Source organism: Rhinopithecus bieti, unplaced genomic scaffold, assembly GCF_001698545.2.
Source record: "Rhinopithecus bieti isolate Rb0 unplaced genomic scaffold, ASM169854v2 scaffold_57691, whole genome shotgun sequence".
NCBI classification, from domain to species: Eukaryota; Metazoa; Chordata; class Mammalia; order Primates; family Cercopithecidae; genus Rhinopithecus; species Rhinopithecus bieti.
In genome coordinates, this window is record NW_016824383.1 from 1,631,441 (window position 1) to 1,648,893 (window position 17,453).

At 35.6% G+C, this 17,453-nt stretch overlaps 1 protein-coding gene across 1 annotated transcript in view; it reads right to left on the bottom strand.

The window, feature by feature from the left end:
* The window catches only part of RYR2 (ryanodine receptor 2), an 808,217-nt gene that overhangs the window by 391,131 nt on the left and 399,633 nt on the right, over window positions 1-17,453 (bottom strand). Inside the window, 2 exon segments of the mRNA XM_017862245.1 lie at window positions 2,464-2,585; window positions 7,357-7,521. Coding sequence (XP_017717734.1) covers window positions 2,464-2,585; window positions 7,357-7,521 — 287 coding nt within the window.

Consider the following 17,453-nt stretch of genomic DNA (forward strand, 5'->3'; position numbering starts at 1 on the left):
AAGGAAGGAAGGAAGGAAGGAAGGAAGGAAGGAAGGAAGGAAGGAAGGAAGGAAGGGAGGGAGGGGCAGGGCAAAGGAAGGAAAGGAAGGGGAGGGGATGGGAGGAAGGAACGAAGGCAGGGAGGAAGGGAGGAAGGAAAGGGAAGTGGAGGAGAGAGAGGAAGACAGAAAAGACAGAAAAGACAGAAAAAAAGAAAGGAAAATCAAAACATGTGAGGTGCCAGTAAAAACAGAAAAGTGTAACACTAAATGCTTTTGTCAACAAAGGTCTCAATGGTATCAGCATTCATCTTACAAAGTTAGAAAAAAGAGAGCAAGGCAAGAAGAAAGAAAATAGAAAAAATCAGACTGGGAATCAGAAAATCTTTTCATAGTTAATAGGGGTTAATGTAACCATCCTATTTTATCATGATAGTTATAACAAATGAATTTCACTCAAATAGCCCAGACAGAAAATCATTTTCAAGATTTAATAAAGCAGCAAGTGTATAATTCAACATTTTTTTTTTATCACAGAATCCAAATTTCTCATACTTGGTACTCTATCTAATCAGAAAAGTAATTGTTAAAATTTAAAATTACTCTGCCAAAGAGCAGATGGGCTAAAGTAAATCACATTTAAGATGAATTTTGGTATTTCAGCCAGCATAAAAAAAAGTCACTTATGGTATACTATCACTATATAATGTCTGTAACACTGAGATAGTAGCTTTCCCACAAAATAGTTTTCAACACAAATAACCAGTTTTCAGTCTAGTATTAAATTAACTTACCAAATGGAATCTCTGTGGTGCCACTGAATACTCTACAGCAGTCAAATTGAATAAAAAAAAAAAAAAAGTCCCTCAAATTTGAAGAAGTCAGTGCTGACTAAATATAAAATTGACAGTTTCAAAGATTTATGATTAATTTGCTCAATCCCCATCATAGGATTGATCAGCTCTAGTAAAGAAAAACTAGTGGGAAGAACAAGATACGAAAAGGCTAAGTTTGTTTCCAAAATAAGTTATAATTTCCAAATAGAACTTCTTGACTAATTTTATACTTCATTAAAATGTAATAAATTTTTATTATAAGAAATAAATACTATACTAAACTACAAGAATATATAATACTGAAAAGTAATACAAGTAATAAAAAATACAAAAATGTGGTGCGTACCCCATTCGATTTAAGCTTTACTCCATCTGACGAGGCTTGGAGTTGAGATGAGGCAGAGAAATGGACTAAACACTCAGGATGTGTGGCCAAATGCTGTGCACATTTTTTGGTTACGTACGGCACGCACACATATATACACAGTGTGTGTGGTTTATAAAAGGGATGGCTTATAAAAGAAGTAGAAAATAATACAATCTTGAGTAGGGGAGATTTGTTTTATGCTGTAAAGTCAAAAAAATAATTTACCGACTCAACTACTACAAAAATCCTTTCAAATTCTTTTCCAAATCAATAAACTGGTGAAAAGGTTTGCAATTTACCATAACAGGAAATGAGTATCTCTAAACATAACAGAAGTTCAGAACAACTTAACAGAAATATTAACAAATAATAGGAATAAACACAAAAGAAAAAAGAAATGAAGAAAGATGGTCAACAAGAAGTTCCCCCCATCAGATTAACAAAGTTTAAAGAGACAAATGAAATCCCTTACAAGTCAGAGCATATGTTGGTATAACGTTACCAGAAAACATGTTGGTCACAAGTTTAATTTAGTCTGCAGATAAGCAATTATTGCAATTATTAGGTGGAAAAGCAGTTCTTATGAGAATTACTTTTAAAAAATACATATCAAAACTCAGCATATATCTAGGCTTCACTGTCCTCATTGAAAAATGAACTAGGCCGGGCATGGTGGCTCACGCCTGTAATCCCAGCACTTTGGGAGGCTGAGGTGAGTAGACCATGAGGTCAAGAGATCGAGTCCATCCTGGCCAACATAGTGAAACCCCATCTCTACTAAAAATACAAAAAACACACCAGGTGTGGCAGTGAGCACCTGTAATCCTAGTTACTCGGGAGGCTGAGGCAGGAGAATCGCTTGAACCCAGGAGGCAGAGGTTGCAGTGAGCCGAGATCGTGCCACTGCACTCCAGCCTGGGTGACAGTGAGAGATTCTGTCTCAAAAAAAAAAAAAAAAAGAAAGAAAGAAAGAAAGAAAGAAAAGAAAAGAAAAGAAACTAAATAGGTCCAGTACAAGGAAGAGTAGTCATTAAATAATCCTAATCTATACCTATCAATTACAAATTACACATCTAATTTCCAAAACCACATTCTTTTAAAAGTTTATTTAAAAGAAAGACATTAAATCATCTAATTAACACTTCCTAATGTTTCTGCTGACTTACCAAACAGTATGAGATTTCTTACCATCATAGCATACTTTTAAATTGCCTATTTGCATATCCAATAAAGAAATGAAAATCAAGTATCAAACAACTACACCTACAAAAGAAAAAGTACCTTATAAATCTATTGAAAAGGAAGACTGTGCTCCGGATAACTCGTGCTGTGCGTGATTCTTCATGCTGGGATCTCGATAAACTTATGCCATCATCCATGTGGCCTTCATGGTGCATAATAGCCTGTAAGAAAGCAAAAATAAGGCCATTACTCCCAACATCTCTTTTCCAAACTAGAGTTAGGGAGATGTGTACTCAAACAGCTGAGCCATAACAATAGATAGAATCAAAAGGCAAGTACAGGGGACTATGAAGCTGTTATGTTCAGATAAAATAATATGCACAGCTCCCTATACAAACTAGCCATTCCATTTATTCATTTAGTTATTGTTTTATTTTTTGGAGATGGGGTCTTGCTATGTTGCCCAGGCTGGTCTTGAACTCCTGGGCTTCAGTGATCCTTCTCCCTCTACCTCCTGAATAGCTAGAATTACAAGTCCCCATCACCATGCGCAGCTCAGTTATCATTTTAAAGAACTACTCAAAAAATGCACTGAGTCAAGTAAAATAAATAGCAGAGCCTTTTCACATATCTACATTGAATAACTGATCCTCAGTCTAAGCAAACTTGGTACAAAGCAGCAAAGGTAACCTTGCATTGGCACACCAGTCATACAGTAGTTCTGAACACAGACTAGTCAATAAGAAGCACTGAACAATGCTTTTAAATCATCTAAATGATAAAGATGTATACATATATTTCTTTTCTTTTGATAGCTGTTTTTGTTTGCTTTTGAACTTTCTATGAAACTATAATGTTAGAAAAGAGAAATGCAAAACTCTTAAGAAAACAGTTCCATGACTTTCACAAGTGAACATTCCTACATGACCAACACCCAGCTCAAGAAAGAAAACATTATGGTATCTGAAAATCCTCCTCAGTACTCCCTTCCTATCCCTATCCTTCACAAGGTTCACCACCTTGCAGACTTTTGACAGCACAGATCAGTTGTGTACTATATATAAGTAGAACCATTTGTTCCCATCTGTGCTTATCTTCATGCAACATTTATAGCAAGATAATTTAATACACCTACCCAGGTGTACTGAGCAAAATTTAGGAACTACAACTATAAATTATCTAGAAAGCAATGTTAAGAGGAAACTCGTTATATAAAAAATCAGTGAGACACAGATATATCTATATTCAAAGGCAATATCATAGCCTTAAGTGCCCTCATTAATACAGAAAAAAATGACTAAAATGAAAGAATTGTTACTCATTTTCATATCCTAAAAAAAGAACAGCAAAGAAAGTTGAAAAGTAGAACTAATGAAGATTAAGTGAAATTAATAAACTAGAAGTCAAATAAAGTACTAGAAAAGATGAATAAACTCAAAGTTTCATTCTTTGCGATGATAAATAAAACGAAACTCTCACAAACCAGGCTAAAGATAAAACAGAAAGCAAGAACACAGAGAATGGGAAATTATAATACAATACTGTGTGCAACTCCATAGCAAAACCAAAAATCAACCAAATAGAACCAATAAACAAAACTGGGTGTTCCAGGGCAACAGAATAGATTCTTACAAAATAAGACTAATCAAAAGGAAAAAGATAATTTAAGATCCAATATTTAAAAGACCTAGGACCAGATGGTTTCACAGGTGAGCTGTGATAAAGCTTCAAAAAACAGCTACCTTTCATGGCAGACTAGTCTAGGCCAAAGATTGGGAAACTACAGCATATCACCTGTTTCCGTATAGCCCATAAGCTAAGAATGGTGTATACACTTTTAAATGGTTGAAAAAAAGACCAGAGTAGAATGGTGTTTAGTGACACATAAAAATTAACAAACACAAAAACTGTATGAAATTCCAAATTCAGTGTCCATAAAGAGAAATTAACTTCCCCCATAAATATACATGTAATAATTCTGAATAAAATATTAACTAATTAAATCTAGTAGAATTTCAAAAGAATCATACACTATGGTCAAAGAGGGTTTACTCGGTGAATTTAAGAACTCTTTAATAATTGTAGGTCTGGTAACTTATTTTATCAACAAGTTAAAAGACACAACATATGATTTTTAACTTATTTATTAATAAAATTCAGTAATCACTGCTATTTTTAAAAAGCTAAGTAAAATTGAAATAGCAGGAGGCTACTTAAACACAAAAACAATTTCAACTGTCCTCAGGATGCAAGTTACAACTTCGATAAAATAGCAGTGGAAATTCACAATGGGAAAATATGCTGGGATAATAAACCAGCAGACCAGACGAAAGAACAGCAAGCTGAGATAAAAAGGTGAGCTGGGTGAGATAAGGACAAGAAAAAAAAAAAAAAAAACAGCAAGGAAACTAAAATTTTAAAGGCACAGAAAGGGCTTACGAACAAAACAGCACCAAAGGAAAAATGAGGACTTTGGAAGACACATTTGAGCAGCGAAGTGTAGAGAAAAGGTCAGGGAGAACACTGAGAGGAAAGACAGCCGTGTTCCTGAGAAAGAAACCAGCAGACTAAAACAGCACGAAAACAGGAACCAAAGACATGGTTGGAAAAGTAGATTCACATACCCAACTTGTTCCAAACATACATAAAAGTTTTCCAATAATTTAAGTGTATGTTTTAAACATTTAATTACAATTAAACAAAACTAAAAATGGTGTTCACCTAGTTGCAGTTATATACAAATACGAAATTGCCATATGTGTCTAGCAGTTACTGATTTGGACAGCACAGCCTTATACCTAGCTTCGAGTTCATGGGAATTACCAAGAGCATAGGCAATGGGGAAAAAAAGTCAGACATATCTAGAACATGAGGTATTCTATAATTGGCATGGATTTTTAAAAAACTCGATGGCACAGGAAAAAAATAAGCTTAGAATCTGTTCTAGATAAAAGAGACTGAAAGGCATAAAAATAAATAAGTGCATGAATTTTGATTGCATCCTGATTCTAATCAACTAGAAAATATATTATTGGGACAAAAGAATAAATGTGAATACAAACAGGATAGTCAATGATGTAATAGAACTACCATAATGATATGTAACAGTACTGTGGATGTGTGAATGCATACACACACAGAGAGAGAAAAGAAAGCAGGAAACGAAAGCAAATCTGGCTAACTATAATAATTGTTGACTCTAATTCAAGAGTATGTGGATGTTCATTGGTTTAGTCTTTTAACTTTTTTCATATTTGAAATTTTTATAAGTAAAATATTAAAAGAAAAATGATAACATCTGCTAAATCTAGCAGAAGAACCATGACCAAACATCATTATCAAAAGAAAAATTTGCTTTAAAGCCAAATCAACCTCTTCTGTCACCATTTCAACAACATTAGCTGTTCACCTTGAGAATGCTAACCCAGCTCACGCTGGCTCATAATTCTGTAACGCTAATGCAGTTGAAGACCAAGTTAGCAGGTGCATGGGCAATCTCACCAACTCAATTATAACTCCACATCTTTGAAAATACATGTTTTCATTCAAGAAACATTTATTGAGCACCTACTCTGGTTCCAGCACTCTGCTAGATAGTGAAAATACATAAATCAAAGACTTAGTTCCAATCTCAGAGTTTAGTAATGAAGACAGAATAAGTCGCAATTACATATCTTTAACTCTTTCTTTCCTTTCTGACTCCCGCCCCCTCCTTAGATTGTGTTTAATTTCTGGCTTGTTGGTTTCTGGGGACCTCAAAAAGTAGCTTAAGCAATTTGGACTCAAACATGGAACAATATGGATAAATGTTACAGACCTTTTGCTGAGCAAAGGGAGGCATATACAAAAGAGGGCATGCTATAGAATTTGATTTATAAAAACTCCAAAATCTGCTAAAACAGAAAAATGATCATAAGATCATTTCCATGAAAGAGAAAGATCACAAGAGAAGCCGGGCGCGTGTGGGCTCACGCCTGTAATTCCAGCATCTTTGGGAGGCGAGACGGGCGGATCCACGAGGTCAGGATGAGTCGAGACCATCCTGGCTAACACGGTGAAACCCTTCTCTACTAAATAGCCAAAAAATTAGCCGGGCGTGAGTGGCGGCGTCTTTAGTCCCAGCTACTGGGAGTCTGAGGAGACGAATCGCTTGAACCCGGAGGCAGAGGCTCGCAGTGAGCCGAGATGTGCCACTTGCCCCACTCCATCCTGCCACAGAGCGAGACTCTGTCTCAATAAAAAAAAAAAAAAAAAAAGAGAAAGAGAGATATGTAGCCTACTAAATAAAATAGCACAAGGAGTGTGTTTATAAAATGTAATGAGTTATAGATGAACAATATGAGAACTCAAAGGAGGGAGTAGCTAATAAGCTGATACAGTAAGGAAGAACTTCTAAAATGACAAATAAATTGCATCCCTGGATGATGGATAAGAGTCACAGAGCCAAAAAAGGTTTGAAGGTATTCTAAACAGAAGAAACGGTCTGCAGAGGCACAGGTGTGTAAAAGCCATGGTAGTCTGATAGACTGCAAGGAATGTGTTGTTAAGTGACATGCTGGGGAAATTGAAGGCAACGTCTGGAAATCAGGAAGAGAGTAGGAGAACAGCGCAGGCCAGGAAGAGCATCATTATCACTTCCAAAAGGCGGGCCTCTTCTTGTAAGCAAGGGGATGTCAGTAACGGACTTTGTCAAAGCATGGAGGAGAAAGGGAACTGTACTAAACTAAAATCCAGAAGACAGCACTGTATATTTCTTCACTTCATATTTAAATAAACGCATCCCATAATCCTATATATGAGTGATGTAACATCCAGCTATGTTCACCTTACAAAGCTAAAGAGTCTATTACAGTGGAATCTGCCCTTTCGCTTGCAAAATTATGAACTTTTGCAGGTGACTGAAAAGATTAGCCACTTCTTTTTGACTTGTGCTTGGGTACTTTATTTATAAAAAATGACTTCTATAAATTATGTTTTTTTCTATCATCTTACCTTACGTTGTATAGATCCCATTCTCACGGATTTCACATCCACAGACTGGTAAGTAAGCCATAGTCCCGTGTCCACATGTTGTATATAGCATACTGAGTCACCGTATTTTATTTCAGATGTTCCCATGCCGTCAACTTCTTTTCTCACCCCTACATCCAATTTTTCCTAAGGAGAGAGGGGGGAGAAAAGGTCAGTAAACATTTCAAAAATACTAGTGTATAGCAAAAGAATTTCATCTTATTGTAAATATGTTCTTTAAAAAATTCAGCTCTCTGAAGTCCCCTGAAATAATGGCCAAATATTTTATTCTAACAGTTCAACCTGTAACATACGCTTGAATTATTCACATTGGTAGAACATTATTTTGGCCATAATGTAAAATTTTTAAGTTTTATGTTGCATAATGGCCAACTCCAAACCAGAGATCTTAAAATTAGTAATTTAAGCTAAATAACCTTCCTGGGTTTTTGTGGCTTTTTTTTTTTTTTTTTTTTTTTTTTTTTTNCTTTATCGGTGATAAAGAGCAAAGGTTTGGGGGACAGAGAGATTTAGTTTTGAGTTCAGCCTCTGCAACTCACTACCTCTAAGATGTTAGCAAGTTAATTAAACCTTTTAAGCCTCAGTTTTTGCATCCATAAATAAAGCTAATAAGGTACCTCTCCATGGGATCAACAGAAAAATAAGATAATACATGCAGATTTCAGAATAGTGTCCTTGGGATAAACACTTTAAATTTTTTTGACAATTTTGACAATAATAATGGTGGCAATGATTGTTAATGAACCTGTTAATAAAAATGATTATTTATTTTGAACTAATCAAAGCTAAAATTCAGTTTCTACTACTGCAATTTCCAACTTGGACTACAGAGGTATTCGTCCTTAAACGGCTACTATGCCAAGCTTCCTCTCCTAGGAAGAAGCAATCCATCCTCTGACACCAACCAAATGTTTCTTTCACATCTCTGTTTATGTCAGCACTTCCTCCTCCAACATGCTCTCTTTCCATTTTTCCTCCCATGCATAGCTGTGATCTTCAGGAACTCACTATGCCTTAAAGTCCCGTACAGTCCCTAAAGCAACAATGAAAAAGCCAAAGGTACTTCCTTTTTTTTTTTCTTTTGTTTTGAGACGGAGTCTCGCTCTGTCGCCCAGGCTGGAGTGCAGTGGTGCGATCTCGGCTCACTGCAAGCTCCACCTCCCGCGTTCACGCCATTCTCCTGCCTCAGCCTCCCGAGTAGCTGGGACTACAGGCGCCTGCCACCGCGCCCGGCTAGTTTTGTATTTTAGTAGAGACGGGGTTTCACCAGGTTAGCCAGGATGGTCTCGATCTCCTGACCTCGTGATCCGCCCACCTCGGCCTCCCAAAGTGCTGGGATTACAGGCGTGAGCCACCACGCCCGGCCGGTACCTCTTTAGTCTCTCATTCTTTTTTCTTCCTTGGTCTAACCTTCCTTGTTAATTTCTTTTACGTGTCTTCTATGTCTTTGGTCATATGACTTTTACTTATAATTATAGTTACACGAATGTTTTGAAGATTCAGTCAGAGTAAAATGTATGTCTGCTATACAAAAACGAACAATTTTAAAACAACCCCAATGTTTAACAGACTTTTCATGTCATTTGTATAATGTATTAATAATTAATGACTGGAAAATAATTATGAACACTCCATAAACAATTGAAAATTCAAATTAAAATGAGTTGAAATTTTAACAGAAAAGGTCAAGGTCACCTAATATATAATTATCAATTAAGTTGATTCAATCATTATGCAAATAACTTGAAACACTATTCTAAGCATCTGTAATAAAACAGACAATAAAACCTTTCCAATTTCATTCTATCAACCTAGATAAACTACTAATCTACTTATACCAACCCTGTCAATAGAAAAATTAAATTCTGGGAAAATAATAAAACACTGTAATTTTCTCTTCAGAAAAAAAAAGGGAGCCTCTAAAATTTTTTTTTTTTTTTTTTTGGTCTTTTCTTCAAGCAAATTAGTTTGTGGCTAGATTATTTGTAGGTATATGGATTGTATATTAAGAAGTCACACAATTATTAATTGTGAAATTATGCTTTCTTTGTATTTTATTGATGTATTTCACATCCATCTCTGGATTAGAAGATTTAATTGTGAAATTTCATGATGATTATGTTTTTTTGGTTTTTTTTTTTTTTAGATGGAGTCTTGCTCTGTCACCCAGGCTGGAATGCAGTGGTGCAGTCTCAGCTCACTGTAATCTCTGCCTCCTGGTTTCAAGCAATTTTCCTGCCTCAGCCTCCTGAGTAGCTGGGACAACAGGCAACCGCCACCACGCCCTGCTAATTTTTGTATTTTTAGTAGGGACAGGATTTCACCATGTTGGTGAGGCTAGGCTTAAACTCCTGACCTCAGGTGATCCACCCACCTCGGCCTCCCAAAGTGCTGGGATTACAGGTATGAGCCACCACTCCCAGCAGATAACTGTTTTAAAAATTACTCTAACCCTTGAGTGAGGTAAAAAATGCTGAAGTTACATCAGAAAAAATAAGTGAGATCACTTGCTGAATGAAAGATCAAAGGCCATCCATGTTCTTTCCTTCTTTATCTCCTGTCATTTTCTGTAGCTCAGGCTTAGGAGAAATTCAGATGAAAATAATCTAGATCCTCTGAATGACCATAAGCTGAAGTATAGCATGTACCACAAATGTGACATCTAGTAAAAGCATCCAACAGAATATTAGCCTGTGTTACTGGAAATAAAGTGCTCAGATTAGGCAAGTAATAATCTTACTAAAACTCTGTATTAGCTGTACCATATCTCTATTAATGGCCTTAATTTTGTTATCACCTTTTAAATTTTATTTTTCTGAGTTGTTCTATTTTGGAAAATGATGAAGAAATTCACTGGAGTGAATGCTCCTATAGAAACTATTATATAATTTGGAAAAAATACTTTTAAGAATCGACTTAAAGGCACGTGGGCCAAAAGCAGGAAGAAATTGAAAAGCAGATCTCTCTCAAAAGGCAAACAGCACCTTATGTGATTGGTAAGTGGCTGCCTTTTGCTTTGGGGCATGCAGTGTTCAATCTGTCTGCTACTCTGGCAGCAGAAATCTGCTGCTTTATTGGCTTGAGGTATCAGAGGATATGCTTCAGGGCTCACAAGCAACAGAATAATTAGATGTGCTAAATCCTGGACACAAAGTTACCTACAAAACCTTTGTAAAAAATTTTTCCAAATTCTGCTGACTATGTATGCTCTAGGAAAGCCCAGTATAATGGCAACAGATGGAAGCTGAAAGATTTGAGTAAAAATATAAGCAACTCCTCATGTAAAAGAGAGAATACTGAAGTTTCAATCCAACGAGGTTAACTGCCTGCAAAACCAAAATCACTCTTCAGAAAAAAACTTGAAGTTCAGAGCCTCTACCACATATCATTTCCAATATCCAATATGCTGTCAAAAATAAGCAGATATAAAGAAACTAGAAAATGTGAGCTCTAGTTTTGTAAAACAAAACAACAAGAGTATAGGTAATACAAATCAATGCAAAGATGGCGCAGATCCTACAACTAGCAGACAAGGACTTTATAGCAACTATTATAAATATAAAATATGTTCAAAACTATAAAAGAAAACATATATAATGAATAAATAGAGCTAAATTATACATCAAAAAAATAAATGAAATCGAAAAATGAAAAGAATAATTTAAATACAAAAATAACTGGGTCAGCTTAGCATCAGATTGGAATTGTATAAAAAAGAGTTAATGAAATTAAAAGTTAATCAACAGAAATTTTCCAATCTGTAGATCAGATTGCCATTAAAACACTCTAGTTTAAGTATTTTGCTATTAAATGGAAACTTCCCTCAAAATACTATATAAAATTTAATTCCTATACCTCCTACACTTAATCAAGAAAATGTCAAGATCCTCCTAATCTTAGCATTATCTTATAAGCATTATCTTATTCATTAAAACCTGTACATTTTTAACTTTTACAGTCTTCTATCCTGCAAGAATAATCTTGAGACTTTAAGAGCTATAAAAATACTCAAAGATAAAATAACTCTTTTCAGCACAGTCTAGAATTATTGCAAACACTGCTTTTCCAATCTAAGAGGTTTGTATGTATGTTTTCTCTTTTCATTCATGTACCCTCATAGCATGTTGTACTTCCACTATCAGGGAAATGTTGGCACTTTGTTAAAACTGTTCCTCAATTGTCTTCTTTCCACTTGACTATCACTCACCTTGTTGACAGCAGGAATCATATGTCTGATCCCTCCACCCTGACCCCACATAGTCTCAGGACCAGAACAGTGCCTGCAAATGTCAGATCCTTGATGAATTTCTGGAAATCCCTTCAGATTTCCCATAAAAACTGTGCTGACAAATTACTCCCATTATGAGCATTCAAATAATCCCATTCGTAAGTGCTTGGAACATCTAATTTTCAAATGAATATTAAAATAGACCCAGATGTAAAAAGATTGGTCTGAAAAGTATTAAGTGATATCTGGCACTGGATATACCAAACTGACTCGTAATGAAGCCAAAACTATTTCTGAAGAACTGTGGCCTTATATATATAGATATACTAAGTGATATATGCATACTAGATATACAAAACTAAACTCAGTGAAAGACTAAAACTAGCCCTATAGAATTATTTCTTATAATACAGAGCATGCAGTTCAGAGGCATTCTTCTAGCATAGTTAAAAATCATCCTTATGTCTATCCAAATTACTGTCAGGTAACTAAAGAAAAAAGGCCTTTATCCTTAGATGATGTGGTTTTTATTGGTATTTTAATAGCCAGGTCTCTTTAAGACAAATAATGGTTAAAGTTAGAAAAAAATTAAAAGTCCAAAGAATTTTGTATGTGCTCCTTTGTGGTGCCACACTGCAGCACAGAATAGCTGGTCACTGTGAAAAGAGAGTCTAAAAATGTTACAAGGTAAGAGAAATGAGTGGTACTGACAGGCCAGGCTTAGCCCTTCCAGGTCAGAAATGCAAAAAAAAAAAAAAAAAAAAAAAAAAAAAAAAAAATCACACATGATCCCTCAGCTTCTCAGGAGAAGCTACTCTGGTGAGTGAGTTTGTGGAAAGAAAGGATTTTTAAAGTTTCTCATGCTGAAGGGGTCTTTGGGGGGATTCCACAGCAGCAGTCACAGAGCTTAAGGTCACAGCGCCTACATAACAGCCCTCTAACACCCCATATGATACCCTCCCCTGGAGTGTGCTGGGACCAATGAATAGAACAGGATATCACTCCTGCAATGAGGTTACCTTAGATGGCGAAGGTCAAGGGATCTTGTAGATGTAATTAAGGTTCCTTATCAATTGACTTTGAGTAAATCAAATGAGAGATTATCCAAGATGGATGTTACCAGGTGAGCTCTTTCAAAGGGTTCAGGCTTTCCGTGAGCACATAAACTACAAACAGCTAGTTTCCATGGGGTTCTACCCTGTTCTTGGTCCTCTCTTCCTGACCACCTGTGGACAACAGCATCAGCCCATGCCTAAGGATTCCAGCCTGATCATAATCATCCTTGCCAGAACACTTGCCCCCGCAGGTGGCAGGCTTACTTACCCAGCCCTCACAATCTCATTCAGCAAACCTATATAATAAATGCCTTAATATATACACATCTCCACTGGTTCTGCATCTCTGGCTGAACCCTGATTGATTACTCGAATTCATCACAATGTGTCTGTATACGAGAATGTAGCTTTAGTATGTATTTCTGTCATCTATTTTTTCCTGAGATAACCACTTCTGTTTTGTAACTTATATTAAATAAAATTAAACTATCAAATTATGATATATTAATCACAGAAGGCTTCAATGGGTTCATTCTCGTGCTTACAGTCATTAAAAAGGACCAGCATACAACTATAACTGAATTTCTCTATCTTCTGTAAAACCATAATTGGCACTATTTTATCGGGTTATCAATGACCCTTGAGAAAAGACTACTGAAAAAATTTCTTTTGAATTTAATCCCAAGTAAATGCAAAATTCATTTCCATTGATAACTTTGTATAACTGTTTTGATAAGAAAAAAACATTACAAGTTCTTTATAAAATCTTTAATTTTCATACTAAAGAGGGTTTTAGTCTTACTATGTAGTTGATTTTGGTTCTGCCACATATCTTACCTAAGCCTCAGTTTCCTCAACTGCATAATAAAGATAAAAAAAAACAGCATCTTAACTCCATAGAGTTGTGTTAGGATTAAATAAGATAAAGCATGAAAGATGCTTAGCACATTGTTTGACACATAAGTTAGTCACCTCTACCTTTATTTTCAGTGTGTGACAGTGTACATTTTAAAACGTCTGAAACATATTCTGAATGAAAATTTAAAATCCAAATAAAATAATATAGTAAAATATCTTAAAATGCTTTAGTCTGGCATTGTGGCACACGCCTGGGTAATCCCAACATTTTGGGAGGCCGAAGCAGGCAGATCGCTTGAGCTCAGGAGTTCAAGACCAGCCTGGGCAACATGGCAAAACTCCGTCTCTACTAAAACTACAAAAATTTGCTGGGTGTGATGGTGCACGCCTGTCGTCCCAGCTACCTGGGAGTCTGAGGTGGGGGAATTGCTTGAGTGAGAGACTCGGTCTAAAAAAAAAAAAAAAAAAAAAAAAAAAGTTGTTTTGTATTTTTGACATTTGTTCCACAATTCTTGTAATCTTATTGACAGTCTTATTTGAAACTGCTATTCCATCATTTCCATAGCAAAAGACTTCTATCCATGGTACATAGGGAGCAAAAAAACAGAGGCAATCGCCTACAGAGAAATGTTTCAGTGGCATTTTAAGCTAAAAAAATGTTATCTTGTGGGTTGGGGATTGGATACACATACGATTGGCAAGACCTGCCTTATGATTAAAACGAACATCTCAACACACTTGAAAACAATGGTTAAAACTTCTAGGAATAGAGAAAGTGGAGAACGTTTCTAAGAAAATCTACATTCATCAAATAGCATTCTTCATTATGTAAAATGTTTTCCTTAAAAGAAAACAGGCCGGGCGCGGTGGCTCAACCCTGTAATCCCAGCACTTTGGGAGGCCAAGACGGGCGGATCACGAGGTCAGGAGATCGAGACCATCCTGGCTAACACGGTGAAACCCCATCTCTACTAAAAAATACAAAAAACTAGCCGGGCGAGGTGGCGGGCGCCTGTAGTCCCAGCTACTCGGGAGGCTGAGGCAGGAGAATGGCGTAAACCCGGGAGGCGGAGCTTGCAGTGAGCTGAGATCCGGCCACTGCACTCCAGCCTGGGCGACAGAGCGAGACTCCGTCTCAAAAAAAAAAAGAAAAAAGAAAAGAAAAAAGAAAACAAAGTAGGCTACATTGTAAACAATTTCCTATTTTATTCAGTTTTTTCCTTAATATACAGTGTTGTCAGCAATCGTTGATTCTCCCATCAAACCCTGTATCTGAGATTGACTGGTGAATGTTCACATTAGTGTCAAAGACACCCCAATGACAGTTGAGGAAATGCCCCTTATGTCAACTAGCAACATGGCATTTTAAAGCCAGTCTCGCCTTTAAAATCTTAAGTTAAAATGATCTTAATGATTTATAAAATCTTCCAAATGTACTTATACTTTCAATACAGTCTTACACAGCTAGGGTTAAGGGACTGCTCATGTAAATGCAAGGGTTCAGAAGAAGTGATTTTCATTTCAGAATTTCAAAACCAAAACTCCTAAACCCAAATGAAAACTGAGATTTGCACCTGACCTAGAAATGTCTGATTTTCCATCAGTAATGAAAACTTGATTTGCAAGACAGTAATTATGTCAACCAGCAGTCACTCATTATTATTGCATACTCAAAGTATACCTCAGGTCTAAGATATGTTACATCATTTTTTTAAAAAGTGTTTGCTTTTCACAATGTAAGTAGTTCGCTTCATGGGAAATATGGTAGAAGATGTATGTCTAAGATGTAAGGTATAAGATATATGTTACATCATTTTTTAATACGTGTTTCCCTTTTACAATGTAAGGACTCCTCTTCATGGGAAATATGGCAGAAGTATGTAAAGAGAGGGCAAGATTTTTCAACCTACCAGTGACACTGAGGGGGGAAATGTATCAAATATACCTTTCAGTGAATCCAATATGTATTTTAAAGAACAGAGACCGTGACCAAATGTGGTAACTAACAAAGGGATTAAGTGAATCTGTTGAGTTATTCTATTTTCTCTGAAATGTTAACAATGTAAAACAATATTTAAAAAATATATATTTTCATCTTTAATCAAGGTCTCTTTTTTATTGTGTTTCAGTAGTTCTAAGTTCAATGCTGCTTTATTATATAATTGCAGAAAATACTTTTCAGCATGAATGGATTTTTATTTCATTGGGCTTCCAATTAAAACAAGATTCTATTATAAATATTATAATCAGCACTATTAATTACTCTAATTTTTCACGTCTGTATATGTGAGTGTAGTTTTAGATACGTATTTCTGTGCCATGTATTTTTTCCTGAGATACCCATTTGTGTTTTGTAACTTATTTTAAATGAAACTAAACTATCAAATTATGTTAGTTCCACAGCCTTTTTGCAGTACCTTGTAGCTGGATTTTAACTACTTTTCTAGTATCAGAAATATCTTCTATTTTAAAAACAATTTTCTACCAGTCAAAATTGGGTAAAATATTACACAAGAATCACACATTAATTTATTCTTTCCTCTAAGATACCACACACACACACACACACACACACACACAGTCACCTAAACATTTTAATTAGCAGATGGTTTTAATAATTAAATTTATTTAAATTATAACTCTCCCCTAATAGAGTTATTGGTATTTACAAACTTCTGAAAATCAGGGATTTAAGAATTTAAAAATTTAAAATACAGTAGTAAAATATATAGTAAAAAGTGTACTGTGCATTCTAAAGGAAGTTATCCAAAAGCATTAATTTGCTTTGAGAAAATGATGCTGATAATGACAGTGATGACAGAAAAACAGATATAAGAAAAAGACGTCACTGCTCTACTTTTAACCAGTGAAATAAGAATTTGAGTCACCAGCTCCGGACTACAGTCTTGGAAGTCAGGCATTGTTGTAAACAAAAGTCATTTTTTAAATTCCTAATTCGTAATATCGAGAGACAGTCCTAATTGGAAAGACACTAACCATGATTACAGAAAGTTCAAGTTAGGACACGAGCAGAATTTCAAAGAATTTGGAAGTGGGCATAAAAAATCTCCATCCCTTCCCTTCCCAGAGAAGACTGAGCCAGGAGAATCAAATCCCCCATACCACTTCGACTCACCAGATAATAAGAATTTTCTTTCCATTCCCAACTGCATATATTTATGGCCAGTCTTACAGTAGCTTTGCTGGTACATTCAGAAGTTCCCAATTGGAAATACATTGTTGTTATCATTCTGTTTCTGTCGCTACACAAGTTATGATTCTGAGCTCATTTCAAATATTATGAGATGCATATATATATTTAAGATATAGTAAATGCCTTGAATAATCTCAAGCACATTCAAGATTAAACTGTAAAAGGCATATTTTAAAAAAAAGTCTAAAGTCATTGCTCTGGGAGATACGGAATGAAGGGTAGGAAAGTTCAAATTCATCTGCTTTTAAAAGCCACATACATTCCGAGAATTTAAAAAAAAAAAAAAAAAAGCCAATTGCTAAAATTTGCTTATTGTGGAATTTGTTTCATTCACTGGAATACTGTATCATTATAATTTGCTTTTAAAATGATAGGAGTTTTACAGTAAAAGAGGTTAACTTACTCATAGAATATAAAATAGAATACAACTGATTTTTCATCTATCAAAATTATCAGATTTTAAAATCATCTGCTGATGAGGTCGCACAGAAATGTAAAGTTTCATACCCTGCTGCTTAGCATAAATACTGGTGTGAAGAGTTCTGAAGCTACTTTGGCCAGGTGCATTCTACCCACTAGGGACGTTTAGCAATCCCCACTAAGTGTCAGGTACTGCACTATCCACGGTGAACAAAACAGATCCTGTTCTGCCCTCTGAGAGCCTCCAGTACCAAAGCTTTGAATCTCTCTTTTTTTTTTTTTT